This window comes from Podarcis vaucheri (genome assembly GCF_965113315.1).
Source record: "Podarcis vaucheri genome assembly, chromosome: 7".
Lineage (NCBI taxonomy): Eukaryota > Metazoa > Chordata > Lepidosauria > Squamata > Lacertidae > Podarcis > Podarcis vaucheri.
Window position 1 is genome coordinate 84,611,278 of NC_138765.1, and position 17,741 is coordinate 84,629,018.

Below are 17,741 nucleotides of genomic sequence, written 5' to 3' on the forward strand. Positions count from 1 at the left end.
TCTGTTGGATCAAAGAAATCTCGGTAGGTTAGCTAGCTAGCTAGTTTAATTCTCTGTAATTTCACATCAGGATGAAGCATTCCGTACCCCCCCCCCCGAAAAAATCTTTCTTTGTGTTTAGATTGCTACCAGGCCCCATCTTAGAAATGTGAGGGAGGGAGGGGCTCAGCTGGCTCCTGAGATGGCACCGGAATAAATCAGCAATTTTCAAGGGGCTGCCAATGGCACCCCAGGGCTTTTCTTAAAAAAACCAAATAAATCAAATTTCAAGGGGCTGCCATAATCGTTGCAACAGCTCTGTACAGAAAGACAGTGTTGTCTTCCGTCTTTTGCAGCTGGGGGTGGGGAACTGAGGCTGAGATTGGGGAGTCCATAACCAAAGGAATATATGCTCAGGCTGGGGGTTTTATTTTGGCTCCTGAAACCTTCTAGAGCTCTGAACCAGAGGGATGTTTTCTTCAAAGCATAGCTGGGTCTGCCTACCTCTTGGTTGTAGGAAACAATTCTCCTAAGAATTTCTGCTCTGGGGGGGGGCTGGGGGGCTCCTCTCCTTACAAGACTGTATTGGGGGCTGGGCTCACATGCTCCGGTGACCATGGCGACTACCAGGATAATTTAAATGGGCTGCAGGTTGCCATGGCAGCCGTTGCCTGGGAAGAGGGCAAACTTCGCTCCTGCATTCTACATCTTGCGCCCAATTTTTCCCCCTAAGCCATTTTTCTGTTAAAAACAAAAACAAAACCATGCACAACCCTTTTGACAAAGCCTTTGAAAGTGGGAGCAAAGGGCAATCTCCTGCAGATGCTCTGTGTTTAAATTGTCCCAGGCTTGGGAAGATTGATTAAAAAAAAAAGGATTAGTTGCCAAATTGGTGTGTGTGGGTCAGTCTGGCTGTTATTTCTTCTTAGCCTTGCGGCGGTCCTCTGCAGTCCATCAGCCCAGAGGTGGCTTCTTTTGACAGGCTGCGGGCTCCCCAAGGCCCTCCGGCAACTGGTACCCAGAGGGTAGACTGCCTTGGGACATGGGAGTTCCACGCAACCGTGATGGGCAATGGGCACAAGCTTAGAGGATGGCTCTCTCGCTCTTCCTGGGAGTTGGGGCAGTCGAGGTTTAGGCACGAGGGGCCCTGATCCTCTTCCCCTTTCTTTCCTTGGACTCCTCAGCTGGAGCAAGCGCTGCGCCTGGAGTCGGGTGAGCGGGAAAGGGAGGCATTGGAGAATAAGAGCTTGGCTCAGCAGAACGTGGAGCTGCGCCGGCGGCTGGAGGAAGAGCAGGCAGGCTACAAGAGGAAGCTCCAGGCCTACCAGGAGGGGCAGCAGCGGCAGGCCCAGCTGGTGCAGAAGCTGCAAGCCAAGGTGAGACCCCCATAAGTCCCTCCATGCGCCAGCGGCACCGCCAACCATAGTTGTCAACCGTCCCTTATTTGGCGGGAAACTCCCTTATCCCAGCGCCGTTTCCCGCTGCTGTCCCGGATTGATGATGTCCCTTAAATTTCCCGGGTTTCATGCTCGCCCGGCTCGGGAGGGAAGCAGCAGCTCGGGGTCCTCCGCCGCGCGAGAGAGAGCAGGCATGAGGGGGCACGTCGTGAGGAGACGGGTGGCGGTGGGCAGGCAGGCAGGCCCTCTCTTGCGAGACTTGGGCCATGCCGCCAGGGGAAGCCGGAGGCGGCTGATGAGGCGGCCTGAGGGAGGAGGAAGAGGAGGGGATGGGGAGGGACGCAGAAGGGCGGTGCTTCAGCTGCCGCCGCAGCGCCGCAACCGCCTCATGCTGGGCTCGTGGGCGGCATGGGTGGGAGTCTCCCTCCCTCCCTCCCTCTCTCTCAGGCGGGGAAGGGCCAATGGAACTCCTCGCGCCAGGACGGTGGCAGCCCCGACGTGCTGCTTAGCATCCCCTCCAACCAGTGCAGCATCTTAGTGTAGTGATTTCCCCCTCTGCATCCCTTTCATAACTCTATTTTTATAAATCATTTGTCCATCTATAGTCAAATTTTTACTACAAGTTTTCTGTCAATCCTACCAATGCATGTAACTCTTTACAATAGCTTTTCAAATAAATTATAAACTTCCCCCATTCTTTATTAAAGAGGTCCTCTTCCTGCTTTCTAATTCTGCCTGTAAGCTTTGCCATCTCGAGGTCGTTCATCAGTTCTGTCTGCCCCTCTTCTTTGGTCAGAGCTGTAGACCCTTAGGATCATGTAGTCCAATCCCCTGCAAAACGCAGTCAGTCGCAGCAAAAGCAGCATGGCTCCATCAGTGCCGGATTTCTCTATAAGCTAAGCCAAATCCCTTATTTGGGCAGCTGATCCCTTATTTTTGAGGCTGCTGGTCCCTTATTTTCAAATCTGTAAGTTGATAGCTATTATTTTCAAATCTGTAAGTTGACAGTTGACCCAGCCCTTCCCCTGCCCCATGGCGGCACCTGCCGATCAGGTCGATGAGTAGAATGGAGCAATACCTGGTTTTCAGCATCATGATATGTCAGCAACTAAACCTCGCAATTTACCGATATACAGTGGTACCTCGGTACTCGAACGGCTTGGCTCCCAAACAAATTGGCTCTGAACGCCACAAACCCAGAAGTGTGTGTTCCAGTTTGCGAACGTTTTTTGGAAGCCGAACGTCCAACGCAGCTTCTGATTGAAGCTCCAATAGCCAATCAGAAGCTGCGCCTTGGTTTTTGAATGGTTCCGAACTCCCAGAATGGATTAAGTTCGACAACCAAGGTACCACTGTATTACGGTTTCGGAAATAAGGAGCTCTGTAGAGGCGTCGGCCAGCTCCATGGTTTTCCCTGCGTTGTGATTTTTGCAGAGCAAACACACACACATGCACCCCTCATGATTCGCATTGCCGGCTCAAAAATTAGGAAACCGATACTGCGATTAGGGCTGGGCGATATCTATTGTCCAGAACCAGTTTGAAGCCCATACCTCCCGCCTCTCTAGGTTGTCCAGTACAAAAAGAAGTGTGGGGAGCAAGAAGAGCAACTGCTTGAGAAATCGACAGAGCTGGAGCAGCAGCGCCTAGTGGTGAGTGCCTCTTTCATATGGGGTCTTGCTTTCTGCTCCCTCTCTCCCTCCAGGCCTCGAACTGTCGGCTGTTTTTGCTTCCCAGAAGTGTATGGGTTTTCCCTGTTGCCGTTGGGGTGCCCTTTTCGTGAATGGGTGGCCCTCTTCACATGCTCTGGATCCCTGCACATATTTGAGGACTGGGATTCGGTGTGGAATCTTCTGGGGAGGGGGGAGGAAGCCTGGACTAAGCCGTGCTTTTGTGCATGCTCAGATAAACGCTGCTCCTTTCTGGACACGCTCCGGCGCAGAGTCCCGCTGCCCCAGCTTCCAGAGCTAAGCGTTTTTTGAGCCCGTGCATGTCTGTCAAAGCCCCAGCGGCGGCTTCTCTCTGCTCCCTTCTCCCGCAGAGCCGTCTGGACATCACAGAATCACGCTTGCGGCAGGAGGAGGAGCACAGCAGTGATCTGGAAAGTGCTCTCATCCGGCTGGAAGAAGAGCAACAAAGGCCAGTGTGGGAGGGGGGGCAGGGCAGGGCAGGGCAGGGCGGGGGGCTTTTACAAGGCACAGCTCACCCAAGTCACTAAACCCCAACCCCTTTTGTCCATCCCCTAAGCGATTGGTTCCCAAACTTATTTGGGGACGTATTTAGTGCGTGATATTGTGTTGCGCTTTTACTGGTTTTTTTGTTGGGAGCCTCCCAGAGTGGCTGGGGCAAGCCAGTCGGATGGGTGGCATGTAAATAATAAATTTTCAGAAAAATAAATAAATTACTCAGCACCCCCTGGAAATCAACCTAATTTAAGCAAACAAACAGAAAGATTCTGCAAGCCATTTGCGTTCGTTTATGTACCTGCCAACCTAGCAGTTCGAAAGCACAAAGTACAAATAGATATATATATACCGCTCTGGCAGGAAGGTAAATGGCATTTCCATACTCTGCTCTGGTTTGCCAGAAGTGGCTTTCTCATGCTGGCCACATGACCCGGAAGCTGTACGCCGGCTCCCTAGGCCAATAAAGCGAGATGAGCGCCACAACCCCAGAGTCATCCGCGACTGGACCTAACGGTCAGGGATCCCTTTACCTTTTATGTACCTTTTTTTTAAAAAAAAAAAAATAGTAATATTTATTTCGTTCTTCAGATTAAAATTTTACAGTTACATTATCCAACATACAACATAAAAACAAGATTCCATGGAATCTCCTGGACCCCCCTCCTCCCCTTTGTGGGTCCTGTTGTTAATCATTTCCTCCTGCATCTTTTATGACCATCCAAATCTTTTACCTCTCCAGTGTGTCCAAAATTCACCGTTAGACTATGAGTCATATTCCAATCCTACTAATGATTTTCACTGTATACAGTGGTGCCCCGCAAGACGAATGCCTCGCAAGACGGAAAACTCGCTAGACGAAAGAGTTTTCCGTTTTGGAGGTGCTTCGTAAAACGAATCTATGGGCTTGCTTCGCAAGACGAAAACGTCTTGCGAGTTCCTGCAGGTTTTTTTCCTCCCCCCCCTTTCTAAGCCGCTAATCCGCTTATCAGCTGATCCGATAAGCTGATAAGCCGCTAAAAGCTGCTAAAAGCCGCTAATAGCGCTAATCCGCTAATCCGTCAATGGGCTTGCTTCGCAAGACGAAAAAACCGCTAGACGAAGAGAATCACAGAACGGATTCTTTTCGTCTTGCGAGGCACCACTGTACAATGGTTTTTGAGATACGTTATAAATTTCCCCCATTCCTTATTAAAGTTTTGGTCTTCCTGATTTCTGATTCTTCCGGTCATTTTGGCCATTTCAGGATAATCCATCAATTTGATCTGCCATTCTTCTCCGGCAGGAATTTCTTTGCATCTCTGGGCCAGTAACATCCACGCAGCCATGGTCACATACTTAAATAGTCTTTTCAGCTCCCTTGGGATTTCGGCACCTAGAATTCCTAAAAGAAAGGCTTCCGGGTTTTTTTAAAGAAAAGATTACCAGTATATATAAAAAAACAAATAGACCTGCCTCCTTACCTGCTGCCCCCTGTCACCTGCAGGAGCACCAGCCTTGCCCAGGTCAATGCCATGCTGAGGGAGCAGCTGGACCAGGCGAACACAGCCAACCAGGCCCTCAGTGAGGACATCCGCAAGCTGACGGCTGACTGGACCAAGGCCCGGGATGAGCTGGAGCAGCGGGAGGTGGACTGGAGGCGAGAGGAGGAGGTCTGGGGCATGGGAGAACCTGGGGTGGGGTGGGGGGCTTGGGTAGGGGGCAGGTTTGGGGAGGGATGGAAAGCGGTCTGAGAAGAGGCAGAGGGATGCCAGAGCACAGAGCCTGTCCTCGGTGCCTTCGTCGCCTCTGGTGAAAAGGGTTTGGCAGGTTTTGAAATGAGGGGGGAAAGAGGAATGCAAATGGGTAAAATTAATGGTTATTGCAGCCAGACAGGTTATAGCAAGCAATTGGAAAAGTGCAGAAAAGCTAGGGGTGAACCAATGGAGCCAAAAACTGAATAATATTATAATTTTAGAATATCTAACCATGAAGATACATAGAATGAAAGGGTTTAAGGTCAGTGAGAAAGAGGAGGATTGATTTGAGAAGATATTGAATTATTTGAGTAGGTTTGAACAACTTGGGGCAATTAAAATGTTAAAGGGACGCGGGTGGCACTGTGGGTTAAACCGCAGAGCCTAGGACTTACCGATCAGAAGGTCGGCGGTTTGAATCCCCACGACGGGGTGAGCTCCCGTTGCTCAGTCCCTGCTCCTGCCAACCTAGCAGTTCAAAAGCACGTCAAAGTGCAAGTAGATAAATAGGTACCGCTCTGGCGGGAAGGTAAGCGTCGTTTCCGTGCGCTGCTCTGGTTCGTCAGAAGTGGCTTAGTCATGCTGGCCACATGACCCAGAAGCTGTACGCCGGCTCCCTCGGCCAATAAAGCGAGATGAGCGCCGCAACCCCAGAGTCGGCCACGACTGGACCTAATGGTCAGGGGTCCCTTTACCTTTACCTTTAAAATGTTAAAAGTTAAATAAACGTTGTGGAAGGAGGAGTGTTAAGGTATATAGAAGTGTACATATGGTTAATTTGAAAATGTTATTATTGAATATATATATTATTGAGTATTGTATACCCAATGTATCAGCCGCCTGGGGGGTTTTACTGTTTGTGTTTTGGTGGTTAGTTAAAAAAAATAAAATAAAAATGAAATGAGGGGGGAACTTGCAGGACCTGCCTCCCTGAGAAGCCGGCTGCCTGCCCCCCGACTGCTGACTTTTTTGGGGCTAGCACTGCAGAAGGGCTTTCTCGTTGCCGGCACCGTCCTCAGCCTGCGGCTTCTCCTTCTCCCTTGCAGACCTTCAACACGTACTTCCGCAATGAGCACAGCCGCCTGCTCACCCTCTGGCGGCAAGTGGTGGGGTTCAGGAGGCACTTTGGGGAGATGAAGACCACGATGGAAAGGTCAGCCCTCAGAACAGGAGCCTTGGCCACAGCCTTAACGCTGGGCCTGTCCGCACTGCCCAGGCTCAAGCTGCTGTTGTTATTGTGCCCAGTGCCAGATTTACGTATAAGCTAAATAAGCTATAGCTTAGGGCCCCACTCTCTCGGGGGCCCCCCAAAAAATCAAAGGAAAAAACCCTGGATGTACATTTCCAAAATATAAGATAAAAAAACAAATAAAATAAAACCTACATACAGCAACAGTGTTTTGTGTTGTGTAGGCTCCTATGATGTACCGTATTTTTCGTCCCATAGGACGCTCCGTCCCATAGGACGCACCTAGTTTTTTGGGGGGAAAATAAAGGAATTTCCCCCCTTTATTTGCCCCCCAAAAGCAGGTCGGGGAAACCGAACCAGGTTGAGGAACAGCGGGATGGCGGCGCTGCACCTCCCTGCTGTCCCCCGAGCTTGTGCGGCTGGCCGATGTCTGCCTGGCGCGAGGGGCGCCCTGCTTCAGGGTGCTATCCGCAGCGTGGGGAGCCCTGCGGGGACCTCCCTCAGGGCTGCCTAGGCTGCGGATGTGTTCCCAAAGCGCCGGGAGCTCTGCTTTCAGCGCGCCCGGCGCTCCAGGAGGCAGGCCACTATCCCGCAGGGCTGCCTAGGCTGCGGCTGTCTTCCTGAAGCCTGGAGAGTGAGAGGGGTCGGTGCCCCTCTCCAAGCTTCAGCGAAAGCCTGCATTCGCCCCATAGGACGCACCCAGATTTCCCCTTCATTTTTGGAGGGAAAAAAGTGCGTCCTATAGGGCGAAAAATACGGTAAGTAATGGGCCCCGCCTGCTAGCCTGTTCCCTAAAACGGGTCAGCAACCTTTTTTATCCGTCCCTCAGACCATGTGGATGGCCGGACTATATTTTGAAAAAAAATTAACAAATTTCTATGTCCCACAAAAAACCCAGAGATGCATTTTAAATAAAAGCACACATTCTACTCATGAAAAAACACCAGGCAGGCCCCACAAATAACCCAGAGGTACATTTTAAATAAAAGGACACATTCTACTCATGTAAAAACACGCTGACTCCTGGACTGTCCACAGGCCAGATTGGGAAGGCGATTGGGCCGCATCCGGCCCCCGGGCCTTAGGTTGCCCACCCCTGCCCTAAAATATCACTGGTTTGCTCGTTTCTATACATAGGGTGCCTACATTCTGCATGTACTGGTTCCATGGCAACATGTGCAAATGGCTTTAGATATCTATTAGGTCCATAAATTACCATATAGCGTATATTCAACACACACAAAAATGACAATTTGCTGTTGACAAAGGACATCTGGACATATAAAGGGCCCCATTACGTTCAGTAGCTTAGGGCCTCATCAAACCTAAATCTGGTCCTGATTGTGCAACAAACTCCCTTGGAGCCAGTATTAGTGGACATTTCCAAAAACAGCCACTGAGAAAACTGGGCAGATCTGTGTATAATTGATAAGTTATACAAAACGGCTTGATTCTGTCCTTTTAAAATGTGGTGGGGTTTTGGGGTGTGTGTGTTACTGGTTTGTTGTTTTCATTTTGATTCCAGTTGTACCTTGGGAGTCGAACAGACTCCATTCCAGAAGGCCATTCGACTTCCAAAACATTCAAAAACCCAAGCGCGTCTTCTGATTGGCTGCAGGAAGCTCCTGCAGCCAATCGGAAGCCCCGTCGGATGTTCGGCTTCCAAAACCAGTTTGCAAACTGGAACAATCACTTCTGAGTTTGCGACACTCAGGAGCCAAAACGTTCGGGAGCCAAAGCGTCCGAGATCCAAGGTATGACTGTATATATTTTGTCATTTTATATTTTGATTTTGTTCTGTGAACCGCCCTGAGACCTCCGGGTACAGGGTTGTATATGAATTCAATAAATAATAAAAAAATAATAATTTGCACAAAAATATACTAATTGATTAAATCGAGCAGATGTCCCTCTCAGTGCTTTTTTTGTGTGGAATGTTTTTCCCCTGGTCTGCTCATCATTTTGAGCACCTTACCCTAGTCATTTGAAAATCATGCTAGATCAGCGTACCACATGAGGTCTAGTAACCTGAACTAAAATGGTAGCTGGGAATCTTAAGAAGCCCAGAGCACAGTTTTAAGCGCACTCTTGGTGGTGCTGCCTGCACAGTGGCTCGTGAGGAGGAGGTGCATGCTGTTGCCTGCATTTCTTTTTGTCTTCTTGAAATCATTTTTCTTTGATTTTACAAATACAAATTTATAACATTCCAAATGCAAATCCATATACTATAGAGATTACTCTGAATCTCAAAACTTCCACCCCATCCCCTCCATGGGTCCTATTGTCAACATTTACAGCTGCATATTATTCCGTATTCTATATTTTAAATCATATTATCCATAGTATTTGTTACATTACAAGTGGGTTTCAAATCCTGCTAATGTTTCTATTTGCTTGCAGGGGTCTCTAGATAAATTATAAACATTTTCCCATCCTTTTTTAAAAAAATTGTCCTCTTGGTTCGTGAGTTTTCCAGCCAGCTTTGTCATTTCAACGTAGTCCATCAACTTAGCTTGCCATTTCTCTCTCCTTTGTCTTCTTTCCATCTCTGGGCTAGTAGCATCTGAGTGGCTGTTGTCCCAGACATAAAAAGTCTTTTCTGCTCCTTTGCGATGTCGGTACAGTCATACCTTGGGTTAAAGTCGCTTCAGGTTGAGCTTTTTCAGGTTATGCTCCGCGGCAACCTGGAAGTAACAGAACGCATTACTTCTGGGTTTCGCCGCTCGCGCATGCGCAGACGCTCAAAATGACGTCATGTGCATGCGCAGAAGTAGTGACGGATCCCGTTCGCATCCAGAGGTACTACTGTACTTACCGTATTTTTCGCTTATAAGAGGCACCCGACCATAGGACACACCTAGTTTTTGGAAGAGGAAAACAAGAAAAAAAATATTCTGAATCCCATAAGCCAGGAGAGCAAGCGGGAACACTGCGCAGCGATCCCGCTTGCTGTCCTGCCTTATGGAATAGCCGCGCACATCCTCTCCCTGGCAAGGGAAGCCTTCATCCTCTGCCCAGGAGAGGCTGCGTACGGCTAAGGCTCCCCCAAGAGCCGCGCTCGCTTTAAAGAGCGGAAAAGCCCCCAAGAGCCGCACACACGCTCCAGCGGCTCTTGAAAGGGAGCGCTGAGCAGAGCCTCCTACCTGCATCCGCTCCATAAGACGCACACACATTTCCCCTTACTTTTTAGAAAGGGAAAAGTGCGTCTTATAGAGCGCAAAATACGGTATATTATTGCCTGCATTTCTCTCCCCTGAGCAACTCCTCTTGCTCCCTGTCTCGGCAGGGACCTCTCTGAGCTGGGCCACGAACTCTCCCGCTCCAGCCGCACGGTCCACGCTGCCTGCCTGAACCTGAGCAGCAACCTGCGGCTGTCGGAGAGCAGCACCGGCGCCACCCTGGAGAAGCAGGCGCTGCTGATGGCGCAGCTGGAGGAGCAGCTGAAGGACAAAGTCCGCGACATGATCCAGCTGCAGGTCCGCTGCGACATGGAGAAGGCCGAGCTGGGCAACAGGTAACAGGGAGGGGGGAACGGTTGGGGGACACAGGTTGAGCACCTGGCGGTGAAGCCTGCTCTGGCCTCCAGCATGGCCTGTGGTCAGGGTAGAAGGAACCAGGCAGAGGGTCTTCTCAGTGGTGGCACCTGCCCTGTGGAACGCCCTCCCATCAGATGTCAAGGAAATAAACAACTACAGTGGTACCTCAGGTTACAAACACCACAGGTTACAAACACTTCGGGTTATAGGCTCCGCTAACCCAGAAGTAGTACCTTGGGTTAAGAACTTTGCTTCAGGGTGAGAACAGAAATCGTGCTCCGGCGGCGCGGCAGCAGCGGGAGGCCCCATTAGCTAAAGTGGTACCTCAGGTTGAGAACGGTTTCAGGTTAAGAATGGACCTCTGGAACGAATTAAGTTCGTAACCCGAGGTACCACTGTATCTGACTTTTAGAAGACGTCTGAAGGCAGCCCTGTTTAGGGAAGTTTTTTAATGTCTGATGTTTTGTTGCATTCTTCTTCTTCTTCTTCTTCTTCTTCTTCTTCTAATTATAATTATTTATTTATTTCTGTTGGGAGCCACCCAGATTGGCTGGGGGGAAATATATATATTTGTGTGTGTGTGTATTATTTGGACGCGGGTGGCGCTGTGGGTAAAACCTCAGTGCCTAGGACTTCCCGATCGGCGGTTCGAATCCCCGCGGCAGGGTGCGCTCCCGTCGTTCGGTCCCAGCGCCTGCCAACCTAGCAGTTCGAAAGCACCCCCGGGTGCAAGTAGATAAATAGGTACTGCTCCGGCGGGAAGGTAAACGGCGTTCCGTGTGCTGCGCTGGCTCGCCAGATGCAGCTTGTCACGCTGGCCACGTGATCCGGAAGTGTCTGCGGACAGCGCTGGCTCCCGGCCTATAGAGTGAGATGAGCGCACAACCCTAGAGTCTGGCAAGACTGGCCCGAACGGGCAGGGGTACCTTTACCTTATATATATTATTTATACCCTGCCAATCTGGGGTTTCTGCTGAGGAGCTTGGCTCAGGCGCAGGGCCTATCTGCTTTGCCTGCAAGAGGACTACTTCCGAAGCTCTCCGCCGCCCCCGCAAGGCCAGAAAGGACCCCTGAGCGCCCCCACCGGCCCAGAACTGACCACCAAGGCTTTCTCTTCCCTTGCCCTCCAGGATCAACGAAGTCACGTCCAGCCTGGAGCGCTTGAAAGGCCAGAACGCGGAGAAGACCAAGGCAATTGAGGCGCTGACCCAGAAGCTGGAGAGTTTGGTGAGAGGAGGCAGCTGGGTTTGGGAGGGGGAGGATGATGGGGTGCATTGGGTAGCCCTCAAGAAGAAGAAGCTCGCCAGGCATCTTCTCTGGCAGGGGCCGTGTGGCCCTAAGGGGCCTCTCCACTCTTGGTGCCGCGGCCCCCCTGGTTCTGCCCCCCCCAGGCTGGCATGTGTCCCCCCTCCCCTTCCTGTCCCACTTGAGCCTGGGACTCTGTTGCTTTCATCCCACCTTTGTCTTCCTCCTTCTGCTTTCTGTGCTCCAATGTTCCCTTTATTTATGTATGTATGTATGTATGTATGTATGTATGTTTTTCTTGATTTACAAAAGTGTGTGCAATCTCTCTCTCTCTCTCTCTCTCTCTCTCTCTCTCTCTCTCTCTCGTATATATTTTTTTTCCATGTAACGTTTTTACAAATCAGTTGCATTTGTTGAGACATTGGGGAGATAAGGGGGAAAGAAGTGGGGGGGGGAGATGGGGGGTCGGGTGGCAAAGTTTCTATTTTACTTACTACAGTGGTACCTCGGGTTACATACGCTTCAGGTTACAGACTCCCCTAACCCAGAAATAGTACCTCAGGTTAAGAACTTGGCTTCAGGATGAGAACAGAAATCGTGCTCCGGCGGCGCGGCGGCAGACCCCATTAGCTAAAGTGGTGCTTCAGGTTAAGAACGGACCTCCGGAACGAATTAAGTACTTAACCCGAGGTACCACTGTATTGGGTTTGGTGTCAGCGTTGCTTGTGCCGGTTCTTTGCTGTTCGCTTGTGTTCCTTTGGTGGTGAGAGAGGCTGGGGTTGGCCTAGGGTGTGGTTGTTCATTTGCGGTTGGCTGTGGTGGTCTTTGTTTTCATGTGTGAGTGGGGTGGGTGGGTGTTTTGGATCAGGTTAGCCATATTGATTTGTATGCCGTGGGTGGATTTTTGTCGTTGTCCTGTTGGGCTGTGTATGTGATAAAGGGGAGCCATACCAGGGTGAAGGTGTCTTCTTCTATATTGAGATGTTTAAAAAGGGAAGAGAGAGAAAGAGTTTTCCTAAGCTTTTCTTCCCACTTCCCAACTCCTCTCTGCTCTGCCTCCTTTGAGGACAAGGGTAAATTTCCTCGTCCTCCTTTGGTGTGTGTATGTGTGTGTACGTTATGGTCTAATCTTCTTCCCATACTTCTCACTCAAGTCCCACTTCATTTGAGCTTTGCCATGGATGAAAAACTGGGGGGTGGAACCAGAGGGGGGAGATTTATTAATGCCTAAAGCCCTTCCAACCCTGCCTGGGTGAATCATAGAGTTGTAGAACTGCAGAGGGAACCCCAAGGGTCATCCAGTCCACACCCCTGCAATGCAGGAATCGTAGCCGAAGGCTCTCTGACAGACATCAATCCAGCCAACCTCTGCTAAGAAACTTCCCATGAAGGAGAGTCTACCACCTTCCGAGGGAGTCTGTTCCACGGCTGGATTGCTCTGACCCTCAGAACGTTCTTCCTCACGTTGATTGGGAATCTCCTTTCTCGTGTTTTGAATTTGGTGGTTTTGGGTGTTCCCCTCTCTGTAGCCAGTGGCGTAGCGTGGGTTGTCAGCACCGGGGCGAGGCAAGTACTTTGCGCCCCCTAACCCGTGGATTTGCGCCCCCTAACCCGTGGATTTGCGCCCCCTAACCCTAACCCCCAGATGTTGCGCCTGGTGCGGCCGGCCCCCCCTGCACTCCCCACACTATGCCACTGTCTGTAGCAGCTGAAAACAAGTTTGCTCCATCTTTGGGGCACCCAGCAGGTTAAGGAATCATCCCTGGAAAGTAGAACCAGGTATGGCTGGGAAGGACTGAAACTCTGGAGAGCTGCTGTTTAGCCAGTGTAGACGAGACTGAGGCAGGTGGGCTTCGAGTGTCAGGCAGCCTCCTCTCTTCCTTTTGTTTTGTTTTGTTTGGTTTTTAATTATAATATAAATTTTATTAGTATTTTCCACACAACAACAACAACAACACGAAAAATATTGAAAAATAACAATACACAAAACACAAAAACCAACATTCAAAAAACAAAACAAAGCAAATCCATATCTTACAAGTTAATAATATAAACACTAAAACGAAAAACAAACATTGACTTCCACCAATCCCACAGCACCTCCTTTATCTCTCATTGTGTCTTCCTGTTTTCCTTATCATCTCTATCCTAACATCTAGATATAAAACCCTCTTTCTTATCATTTCACTTCACAAGCTTATTCCAGACTCAGCCAGATTTCTATCCTCGAACCTTGACTTTTGAGCTATTCATTTAGGCACTCCCATTCTTTTTTTAACTTCACTTTTTGGTTTTTGTTTTATTATGTCTTTCAATTTGGCTAATTCTAAATATTCTGAAAGCTTACATAACCACTCTCCCCTAGTGGGTAACTTCCCCTTTCCAATACTTAGCTACCAGGATTCTTGCTGCAGACGTCGCGTATAAGTAAAAATTAGTTTTGTCTTTTGGAATATCATCATTTAAAATTCCTAAAAGGAATGCCTCTCGCCTTTTACTATATGATATTCTTAGCATTTTCTTTATTTCTTCGTGGATCCTCTGTTCCTTTGAGTTCCTTCCAAGCTGCCTGCCTGCAAATGCCCAGCAGCCAGAACCTGTTAGAGAGGCCCTCTTGCTTTGCTGATAGTCCTGCCCCATGTCTGGTTCCAGGAAGCCTCCCATGCCCAGGAACAGGCTGCGGCGGAGGCCGAGGAGGTGGAAGCCCTGCGGACAGAATCTGAGTTGCTGCAGCAGACCCTGCGCGACCTCGCTCAGGTACAGTGCAGAGGATCCCCACTGTCCCTTTCGTGGTGTCTGGCTCATCTCTTTTGAAGCTGGGATGTAATAATAATAATAATAATAATAATAATAATAATAATAATAATAATAATAATAATAATTTATTATTTATACCCCACCCATCTGACTGGGTCTCCCCAGCCACTCTGGGTGGCTTCCAGCCAAGTATCAAAAGCAATACAGTGTCAGACATTAAAAACTTCCCTAAACAGGAAGTTCAAGTGTCTTTTAAAAGTAAAATAGTTGTTTATTAGGGACGTGGGTGGCGCTGTGGGTTAAACCACAGAGCCTAGGACTTGCCAATCAGAAGGTTGGCGGTTCGAATCCCCGCGACAGGGTGAGCTACGCCGGCTCCCTTGGCAAATAAAGCAAGATGAGAGCCGCAACCCCAGAGTCAGTCATGACTGGACCTAATGGTCAGGGGTCCCTTTACCTTTACTAGTTGTTTATTGCCTTGACATTTGCTGGGAGGGGGTTCCACAGGGCAGGCGCCACTACCGAGAAGGCCCTCTGCCTGGTTCCCTGTAACCTCACTTCTCGCAGCGAGGGAACCGCCAGAAGGCCTTCGGTGCTGGATCTCAGTGTCCGGGCAGAACGATGGGGTGGAGACGCTCCTTCAGGTATACAGGTATGCAGCCAAGGGGGCACTTCTGCCTGGTCCCACTGTGAGCTTTTATTTTTGTTCTCCCTGTAGGCCGTGATCTCTGACGCGGACAGTGCCATCCACCTCCCGGCCACGGACACCTCAGACAGCGACGCCACTGGGCTCAGCCTTCGGGGCTTGTCCTCCAGCTTCCGGACGCCCTCCCCACTGCGCCGTTCCTCCCCCCACCGCCGCAGCCTGTCCCCCATCTTCCCAGACTCCACGCTGGTGGTGGTGCAGTCAGCCCTGCAGAAGCGCCAGCTGCAGCTTCAGGTGAGGGAGGAGGGGGCGTCCGGTTCCCACCCCACAGCCCCAATCACCCCAAAGGCCAGGGAGGCAGGTGGGGCACTTTGGGGGAAGAAGGCCCATGCCAAAATCCTGAGCAGGCCCACTTCATGGAAGGGAGTGCAGGAGAGGATAATAATAATAATTTTTCCGCAGCCTCTCTGGGCCGCTTGCAACATATATAAAAGCATAATAAAACACTGAACATTGAAAAGCTTCCCTAAACAGTGTTTGTCTCACTTAAGATTGGGCCATGATTCTATATCTCCTTGCAGACATTGATAAGTATGTGGCCTGGCGTGTAGCACTTTTTGCAACTGCCGCCAGGAAAATTAGAAAAATATTATATAGCTGAGATAGCTATCAACTGCAAAGGAGATGTATTTATTTGACCCCATCTACACCAAGCTGTATCTTTCTCACTAAACGTTGTACATAATTGTCTTTTATTGTTTAATATTACTTTTAATATATTAGAGGCCCCACGGTGATTTTAGCTTATAAATTTCATTGTCTAATGTTTCAATTTATATATTAAGGAGGTTCTATTGTTTTGTGCAGATTAGGTCATGTTTTGACAATGTAAATGTTTTAAGTTTTTGTGTCAAACTAGTATATATTTTATTGACTGACATTGTATACATTGCAGCAGCCTTTGTCTATAAGCAATAAACTTGACTGACTGACACTCAAGATTGGGGGCAGGAAGGGGAGAGAGGAGTCCCTAAACTGCAAGGGGAGAGGCCACCCCCAAAAAGGCATCGCTCACTCTCCCTGTGTGAGAGCAGGAATACAAACTGGGTTTCTTCCCTGTCTAGACCGTGCAAATGTCCTCAGTTGGTCTCGTTTTCCATAACTTATTCTGATTCTTGTCACCCGGATCAGGGACACCTGTTTTCCAAATGGCATCCGGCCTCTCACCTCTGGTTTTGCAGACTTAGTTGGCAGCCTCATCACCTGCCATGATATGGGGGGGGGGGGCTAATAGCCTGGTTTTTGGAAAGACACAGGGGACATGGGTGCCACTGTGGTCTAAACCACTGAGCCTCTTGGGCTTGCCGCTCAGAAGGTCGGCAGTTCAATCCCCGCGATGGGGTGAGCTCCCATTGCTCTGTCCCAGCTCCTGCCAACCTAACAATTTGAAAGCACACCAGTGCAAGTAGATAAATAGGTACCACTGTGGTGGGAAGGTAAATGGCATTTATGTGTGCTCTGGTTTCCCTCACGGTGTTCCATTGCACCAGAAGTGGTTTAGTCATGCTGGCCGCATGACCTGGAAAGCTGTCTGTGGACAAACACTGGCTCCCTCAGCCTGAAAGTGAGATGAGCGCCGCAACCCCAGAGTCACCTTTGACTGGACTTAACCGTCCAGGGGCCTTACCTTTGGGAAAGACAGTCAGAAAGAGAGATTCTCAGGAGGCTTCCATAGAATTGTACAAGACAACAATAGATAGAGAAAGTAAACATGTACACAAAACATGTGCAACCAGAATGCAAGGCCGACAAGTAAGCCCTCCTTGCTAGCCTAAATTTACTACGCATTGTGCCAGTTACAGGTAGGTAGCCGTGTTGGTCTGCCATAGTCAAAATAAAAAAAATCCTTCCAGTAGCACCTTAAAGACCAACTAAGTTAGTTCTTGGTATGAGCTTTCGTGTGCATGCACACTTCTTCAGATACGTATCTGAAGAAGTGTGCATGCACACGAAAGTTCATACCAAGAACTAACTTAGTTGGTCTTTAAGGTGCTACTGGAAGGAATTTTTTTATTTTACCCATTGTGCGTTTTGGTTGTTCTGCACAATCTGTCGACTTGAGGAAACTGGAAACCAGAGTCCCAGCAATTGTAGTATCCTTCTCTGCTGAATTGTGATTGTTGGTGCTTAGGTCATTTTAGACATCCTTTAACTGCTTCATTTATGGTGGTGGTTCTTTGCTGTGCTGTGAGCTGCTCTCTGGGAGAGAAATACAGTGGTAACAACCCCAGCGATCAGAGTTCTCCTTTTCCTCATCTGGGTGTGGGCTTTGCTACCTGCCGGTCTGTTCCTGAGCCTGACGTTGCTGCTGGCTTTTACTTTTTACACCCAGGACCTCCGGGGGAAATACGAGGCTGCGCAGGACCTTGTGTCGTCCCTGAAGAGACAGTTGGCAGAGAGCGACAACGAGCGCCGTTCCCTGGAGCAGAAGATCCTGCAACTGAAGGGGGACCTGGAAAGGCTGTCGCAAGCCAAGGAGGACGCGGCTCACGATGCCAACCGCTTTCGGTCATCTGCGGAACTGCTGGGCAGGTGAGGCACCTCAAATTGCCCTCTGGAAGGAAGCAAGGAGCACCAGGAAGGCAAGGCATGCCTTTGTGAAATTTCCCCACCGCTTCTCTGTCTGAGTTCCTGCCCTGGCTGTGTCTCCTTCCCAGCCGCCGCCGCTGAAAGGGCTTGTGTGTATGTTGGCATATAAAGACTGAACCCCCCTCTGCACTGAACAACCTGCATCCAGAGGAGGCTTGTGTGTCTCTGTGTGAGTCAGCGCTCTGGGCTGCCTTCTTTCCAGTCTGGAGGAGTAATTCAGCACTGTGCTGTTGGAGCGGGGAGTCCCTCACTTGGCCTTGGCCCTGGATACCTGAAGGAGAGTTACTGCCCCCAGCGTTTCCAAAAATTGGCTTCTTGTACTCCGCCTCTTGGGGGGACGTGGATGGCGCTGTGGGTTAAACCACAGAGCCTAGGACTTGCCAATCAGAAGGTCGGCGGTTTGAATCCCCGCGATGGGGTGAGC

The 17,741-nt window shown here is 49.8% G+C and overlaps 1 protein-coding gene and 1 long non-coding RNA gene across 7 annotated transcripts in view; one reads left to right on the plus strand and one right to left on the minus strand.

The window, feature by feature from the left end:
- The window catches only part of CROCC (ciliary rootlet coiled-coil, rootletin), a 69,000-nt gene that overhangs the window by 11,612 nt on the left and 39,647 nt on the right, over positions 1-17,741 (plus strand). For 4 of the 5 annotated variants that reach the window (XM_082229657.1, XM_082229655.1, XM_082229658.1 and 1 more), the window contains 10 exons: positions 1,164-1,355; positions 2,945-3,028; positions 3,418-3,515; positions 5,046-5,211; positions 6,342-6,448; positions 9,771-9,998; positions 11,151-11,247; positions 13,918-14,022; positions 14,741-14,962; positions 17,061-17,260. In XM_082229657.1, the coding sequence (XP_082085783.1) occupies positions 1,164-1,355; positions 2,945-3,028; positions 3,418-3,515; positions 5,046-5,211; positions 6,342-6,448; positions 9,771-9,998; positions 11,151-11,247; positions 13,918-14,022; positions 14,741-14,962; positions 17,061-17,260 (1,499 nt within the window). Of the gene's footprint in view, positions 1-1,163; positions 1,356-2,944; positions 3,029-3,417; positions 3,516-5,045; positions 5,212-6,341; positions 6,449-8,044; positions 8,239-9,770; positions 9,999-11,150; positions 11,248-13,917; positions 14,023-14,740; positions 14,963-17,060; positions 17,261-17,741 lie in introns of those variants that run through there. The other variant, XM_082229659.1, reaches the window with a different exon arrangement.
- LOC309536567 lies at positions 4,105-11,221 on the minus strand. 2 transcript variants are annotated; one of them, XR_014221628.1, is made up of 3 exons: positions 11,120-11,221; positions 4,702-4,943; positions 4,105-4,360 (listed from the first exon to the last, which is right to left on the minus strand). It is a non-coding gene; the product is annotated as an uncharacterized lncRNA (long non-coding RNA). The 2 variants fall into 2 exon arrangements; XR_014221629.1 differs by lacking the exon at positions 11,120-11,221 and having other exon boundaries at positions 4,702-5,039.